This window comes from Elaeis guineensis, chromosome 1, assembly GCF_000442705.2.
Source record: "Elaeis guineensis isolate ETL-2024a chromosome 1, EG11, whole genome shotgun sequence".
NCBI lineage: Eukaryota > Viridiplantae > Streptophyta > Magnoliopsida > Arecales > Arecaceae > Elaeis > Elaeis guineensis.
This window is the reverse complement of record NC_025993.2, coordinates 184611420-184618601: the sequence shown is the minus strand read 5'-3', so window position 1 is coordinate 184618601 and position 7182 is coordinate 184611420. Positions and strand designations below refer to the sequence as shown.

At 35.7% G+C, this 7182-nt stretch overlaps 1 protein-coding gene across 1 annotated transcript; it reads right to left on the bottom strand.

The window, feature by feature from the left end:
* Positions 1–567: 567 nt before the first annotated feature.
* Positions 568–1568, bottom strand: LOC109505507 (uncharacterized). Its single transcript, XM_019848308.3, has 3 exons — positions 1478–1568; positions 1276–1354; positions 568–1204 (listed from the first exon to the last, which is right to left on the bottom strand). The coding sequence occupies exons 1-3, from the start codon at positions 1478–1480 to the stop codon at positions 765–767; spliced, it is 522 nt and encodes a 173-aa protein (XP_019703867.1). The 5' UTR covers positions 1481–1568; the 3' UTR covers positions 568–764.
* Positions 1569–7182: the final 5614 nt, after the last annotated feature.

The window sequence follows — 7182 nt, the reverse complement described above, 5'->3', positions numbered from 1 at the left end:
TATCTAGATGTATTCTAGCTATGATTATGTGGAGATTGTTTCTTTAATTGATTTTCTGGTGCTGGAATAGTATGAAATTTTGGAACTAGTCTGATCACGCGTCTATCAATACCGCCAGCACCATATTACTTGCTTCTCTAATTTACTTTAAATTATTTCATTCCTTATTTTTAGTCTTATTTTATTCCTTTTGACCTGGTCATTTTTTAAAATTATCGCTGCCAATAATAAATGACATGCACATATTATTGATATCATTTTACCGTACAAATGGGCAGATACTTGAGGGTTGCCGCTATAGGGGACTTTCATGGAGGATTTTTTTTTTTTTTTCCTTCGATCTGCGAGCAAGTGGAAGAGCCATGGGGGGGTGGCTGGAATTAATTAATGGAGCAAAGCTAGCATCCTGTTCACAAGTCTGGTTCTGTATATCCCAGAAGGTCCACTGCATGCCCGTGCTCGTGCCAGTGATATATATATAATATTGGTTTCCTGAAACGCTGCTTAACGACGGATCAGGATATTCTGTGCGAAATATATGAGAGTCTTTCTCTCTATATTTAAGTATGGCTTGGCTGGAGAAAAAGAGAGACTATATGTGATTCATCATGTGCCAACACATGCTTTCAATATATTGCATCAAACATGCATGTACTGGACAAGGAAAACATATTATAACAAACCGATAATCGAAAGACAGTACTGTCCGGTTCCTTCTTCCGGTAGGAGGAAAGCAAAACGAAATAGCAATCAGGACCGTTGTTTTACATGATGGTGCACCAACTGGGTTCTTCACAGCCCATGGATTGGTAGCCGGAATGGCACGTGCCGCAGTGACATGGCACCGACCGGCACGGCGGCGGACATGGCGGTGGGCACGTGCCACAGTGGCATGGCACCGACCGGCACGGCTGCGGACATAGTGGCGGGCATGTGCCACAGTGGCATGGCACCGACCAGCACGGCCGCGGGCATGGTGGTGGAGTACACTTTGTCGGACATGGTGGTGGGCACTTTTTCTTAGTTTCTGGGGATTTTTCCTTGGGTTTCTCTTCGGGCGGCTTGGGTGGGGGGTGGGGATTGACGGATTCGATGCAGACCACCACCTTGATCTTCCTCAACACCTTCACTATACACACCGGGTCCACAACTCCGATCACCGTCAGCTTGCAGCTCTCCACATCCAACGTCATCTCGTCGATGCCTGCCAAAAGTGCCGCTCGGTTAATGGACGAGTAAAGCAAATGTAATCTAACTCGTAGAGCTTCTGGCTACCTGGAACCTCGGCGACAGCCGCCATGATGACGCTTGTCTTGCACGTTATGGTGACCTTTAACACGATCTTCTGCTTGATCTAATTCGTTTCATGCCAAAGACATATATAAGACACATTAGAGTTCGTGTATATGAATCTAGCTATATGCGGATCTTTCCGAACTTCTAGATGAATGGGAGAGCAAGGAGGATCTGAGCGTACCATGGTGGCACAGACGAGAACGAATGGAGGTCCGACGACTTCTCTGCAGGCGCTTAGCAAAGTGAGATAGAAATTAATTCACCTTGTCCGCAAAATTGGACTTATATATACTTGCATGAATATATATAGATGCATGTATCCTATTATTAATTGGGTATGGGTGGTTTGACAGATGGACAAAAACGTGAGCACATGTGTGGTCTGACATATGGACATACATATGGACGAAAACCATCTGTCAAAATCAACGGCACTTGATATGTATATATATATATATATACACATGGATATACATATTCTATTCGATGCCTCCATGTTCTCGTTGTCGGTGCATGTCCGAGTCCACCGAGTCAACGATGATGGATATATATATATATATTCTTCACCGAGGTTTGACGAAGGGACAAAAACGAACCAATGTTTTTTTCTCGGCGATGGAGATAAAATTCACGTTGGCCTGGATTTGAGTTATTAATTGAGTATAGGAGATACAGCTCCTAGCTACGTCAACTTTATCCGTGTCCGTCGGCTCTGAATACATTAGTGGGGCATCGGCACATGAGACAACACTTGGCGCAAAAACAAAGTACCATGTGATGCTAACATCAAACAATGGATTAGGCATCTCTGGTCGCGCTATGGTTTTTCTTTTTAATGCATGATGGCCTACCTATATGACATACATAGTGGAGAACTAATTCCGCACGAATCTTTTGTTGTGCACCATACAGTACATCCCATCCATCATATGATAGACGATCGTGCATGATCACGTGCAACAGACGTGCATCCTCATATGGTTATCCATCGTGTGATGAATGATATGCTGTGCATCGTATCGTACGGTGTACAGTGGAGAATCCGAATTTGAATTAATTTTTGTTGGACTCATATTCCGAAGTTGATCCAGATACATTAAAAAAAAAAAAAAAAAAAAACTTTTCACTTGATTTGGGATTATGGATAATCATGTCCTAGCAGGACACAAGGACTCCCCAAACTTAGAGTACCAGGCATTTATTTTAGATTATTCTATATCATTCTTTATTTTTTTTTAATTATTCTCTAAAGTTTTGTCCACCGTAAGCATCAAAAGCCCTCCAACTAGATCAATTCACTGAACTTCTTTGTTCTTCCTTTTATGTGAAGATCGATGCTTCGGCTTCCATTGCAATAGATCGATTAACACCTTCCTCATGTCTAGGTCATCGAATCGGATTTTGGCAGCATAAGTGCATAATATGTTGAATTTTTTATACATCCATATTTTTCATGTTATTTTGTTAGAAAGAAGAAGAATAAATTTGCATGAAGATATACTTCTAAGGATGAAAAGAACTTGTTTATGATTCCCGGAGCTTTTTGTCTGTAAATTATTATTCTCTTAGCACTGAAATCTGGTACATGGTTTTGTAACGTTGATTTCTATAATATAAGCACTCAATATTGCTTTAGCGAAAAAAAAAAAATGAAAAGAACTTGCTATTGGAGTCCACCAGTGATCAATTTGTCAATTAAACAAGTTATCTTTCAATTACAAAGAACCATTATAATTGGCACTTGGAAAAAAGGAGATGAAAACAAAACAAAAATAAGAAGGAAAAACGATGAAACAAAATGGGCTAGGTGAAACTAATGATCCATAGAGCAATTATCTCATGTATGTTGACCTTGGGTATGACTAAGTCGCATTGACAAATTCTTATTTCTCATCTTTCCCATTTTTTTTGTGAACCGCGGGAAAGCACTCATTAGGATGGCATTTGATAACGATACAAATGGGATTACAATTAGATGATCTTAGATCACTATTAATTCTTATCTCGAATAATCTGATTCCAATAATCTAAGAACATTCTATTTGGTATGATATGTTCTAATGATTAAAAATTACTTGCTACCCCAGATAATTTATTTAGTATTACATGGGAATCCAAGATCATTGACCACCATGAAATATATTTATTAATTAAATAAAATATATTATCACATATTATTGATATATTTATTAATATATTCCATAAAAATTATATCTATTAATCATAAAATTATTAATCATATAAAAACATATTAATTATTATTATGGGATTAGTATCTTCATTTAGACTTATAATATATTATTATTTTAATATTAATAATTATTTTGATTAAAAAATAAGATAAATATAAGTAAAATATTAAATAATATTATAATAAAATAAAAAGGATATTATTTTATTAATATTATAATTTAAAATTATAATTGAATCAAATCATATAGTATTGTACTAAAATATTATTATATTTTTTATATGGAAATAGACAATAAGAGAACATCTGGCTGCCGAAATTTTTTGTTAGTTGTCAAAATGCCACTAACTTTATTATCCCATAATCATCAGGAGGAGAATTCCTAGGCTGCTGCAGGAGTTTGTAGATGATGGTCCCTACCATGTGGTAGATGTGGAAAATGATACTCCACCCTGTTTAATTAAGGATCAATTTGCCGCATAATCTGTTTGGCATGGTGGAAGCTATCGAAACGTTGCTTAATAAACTAATCTCATGATGAGAAATAAAATAGAATCTTATTTCTTTTTCCATAGAACCTTTATAGTGACTCCAAAATGTTATGCAGCTATGGAGGACTGTCGTTAAAAGATTGATGACCGCCATACACGACGTATATTATTGGATGGCCATTCAGGATTATACGGCATTTTATGGTGCACTGATCGCATCGCAGAGGATGCAAATTATTCCTTTTCTACTTTCCTTCATCTCTTTCATTCAAGAAAATATTTTTTAATTAAAAAAAAAATCATCGGGCCAACTTGCCAGTTGCCTTGTGCTCGGCGGCCTGTCTGTTATTGTCTGTTATATGGATTTTTCTAGTGTTCATGTGATAGAATGCTGATACCTTTCTCAGCTCACAGTTCAGTGTTATCACATTAATTCTTGGGTGGTTGCCATAATCTCGGTTGGTGGTTTACTGTTGCTCCACCCGGCCTACACTTTATGGTTGTTCTTTCTCTGTTCTACCTTTTCCTTGTTCTTTACTTTTTGTCGTTGGAATCTGCCATTGCTCCTTGGTGATTTGGGTTCTTTCTGCATATGTTGTTTGTACATGGACAGTCTTTATACAGGAGAAATTCTTTATATACAGCACTCGGTAGAAAAAATGCATCGTCCCATTTGATTGGATCATATAGCTATCACTTTCCAATCCCCATTTAATGCTTGTAATTTTATTTTTTTGTTTGAAATTTTGAATGACGAACATATTTCTCCTCTTTTAAAAAGATTATAACATCCTATGGTCACATTATGATATCCTGTGGTCAAATTATGACTTCTTACACAGGAAGTCATAATTTGACCATAGGATGCCATAAAGAAGGGAGGGGCATTTTTATCATTTAAAAATTTTATAAATTTTCAATGATAAAAAAATCTTTTCTTCTTTATGACTTCTACAAGAAAATTTATGACATCCTATATAAGAAGTCATAATTTGACCACAGGATGTCGTAATATAACCACAAGTTATCATAATTTTTTTAGAAGATGAGGGGCATTTTTGTCATTCATAATTTCAAATGAAAAAGTGGAACTGTAGGCATTAAATTCATATCGTAAAGTATCATAAATTTTCAGTGATTAAAATATCATTCTCTCTTTATAATTTCTATATAAAAAATTATAATATCATATGCAGGAAGTCATAATTTAACTATAGAATATCATTATGTAGCCATAAGATACATAATTTTTTCAGAAGAGAATGAGCATTTTCGTTATTCAAAAAATTTTAAATGAAAAAGCAAAACTACATACATTAAATATACTAGAAAGCAGTAGCTACATAGCCTAATCAAGTGGGACAGTGCATTTTTTCTACACCATATGAGGTATACAAAGAATTTGCCCTTTACACAAATTGGTTTGGTGGTTTGGGTCCTTTTTATATATGTTATGAGAAATTCTTTGTGCACCGAGCATGGTGCACAATGAGAAATTCTTTGTGCACTGCATGCAGTGTGTGACGTACGCACACCGCATACGATGATTGGCTCACACATAAAGTCGGGCAACAGTACGGAAAAAAATTTTTTTTTTTTTGTTCGGCTTCGTGCGTGAGGCAATCACCATGTGCGGTGCATAAAGAATTTCTCATATGTTATTTTGGTTATGGGCCTTCATTGCATAAGTGGGGCTCTAGTTTTGGGCTTTTGTATTTACTGTCATATAAACTTCTCTTATGCTCTCAAGAGGAATTCTTTGTGCACCATGGACAGTGTAAAAAATCTGATGTGGAGCGCACCGTTTTATGTAATTGATCCCCATAGCCACCGCTTCCCAACGCACATTTAATACATGCAATTCTGCTTTTTCGTTTGAAATTTTTGAATAACGAATATATCCCTGCTCTTTGAAAAAAATTATGACATCTTATGTCCATATTATGACATCCTGTGTGCAGAAAGTTATAATTTTAACGCAGGATATATCATAATATGCCATAGGATGTTATAATTTTTTTCAAATGACAGGAATATTTTCGTTATTTAAATTTTTTAAATAAAAAAGTAAAACTACAGATATTAAATACACATTGAAAAGTGTTTGGACAAAAATATCCTTTCTATATTATAACATCCTGTGGTATATTATGACATCCTTGGCTATATTATGACATCCTGCTTGTAGAAAGTAATAATTCGATGTAGGATATCATAATATACCATAGGATGTTATAATTTTTTGAGCCATATTATGGCATCCTACATGCAGAAAGTCGTAATATGTCACAAGATGTTATAATTTTTTTCAAAAAATAGAGATATTTTTATTATTAAAAATTTTTAAATAAAAAAAAAGGACTGCAAGTATTATTTGTGTGTTGGGAAGCAATAGTTATATGAATCAATCACATAAAATGGTACACTCCACATTGGATTTTTCATACCACCCACCATACACAAATAATTTATTAATAAAGTTTCCTCATCATCTTCCCAAAAAAATAAAATAAAAAAATTGAAGCTCTCTTCTTCTTTTGTTTTTTGGTACGTAATGAAGCTCTGTTCTTTGCGAAACTACCATGTGCAGCGAACGGCGCAGGCGATGCCAAATTGGCAATAAGTAGCACCTCGCAGGCGTGCGAGATCGGCAACATGGCAAGCTTCGGATGGTAAGCTTGCCTCCGGATGCGGTCCCAAAAGCGTGTTCGCGGGAACATCGTGTCACCAAGCGCTCCTCAACCACGTCGTTTCGTCTCAAGTGGCTCGCTTGGTAATAAGCAACACCTGGCTTTGCAAAATTCAGATCACACAAGTACAAACTACATTCAGATTAAAAGATGTTGGCCCTATTTGATATCACCATAGTTTCTGATAAAAATCAAAATATAATGATCGAGACAAATTTTTATTTTCTTGTCTTTTTAAAGAAGAGACATATGTTCGGTCAACATTACCACCCTGCCGTTACCACCATCACTTGCAAAAATTTACATTTAAAAAAGAATAACTAACATCTCTGTTTTATTTTTTAAAAGTTAACAAGAATAAATTCGGGTTTCATATTTTAAAAACAGAATGTTAACGGTGATGCAAAATATAATGTTAATGTTTTTGACCATTTCTTCAGCACGTAAGAAAAATAAATGCATGCCATATACTTGTATTTTGCATCTTCCACAGAGATGGCATAGAGGCACTCAT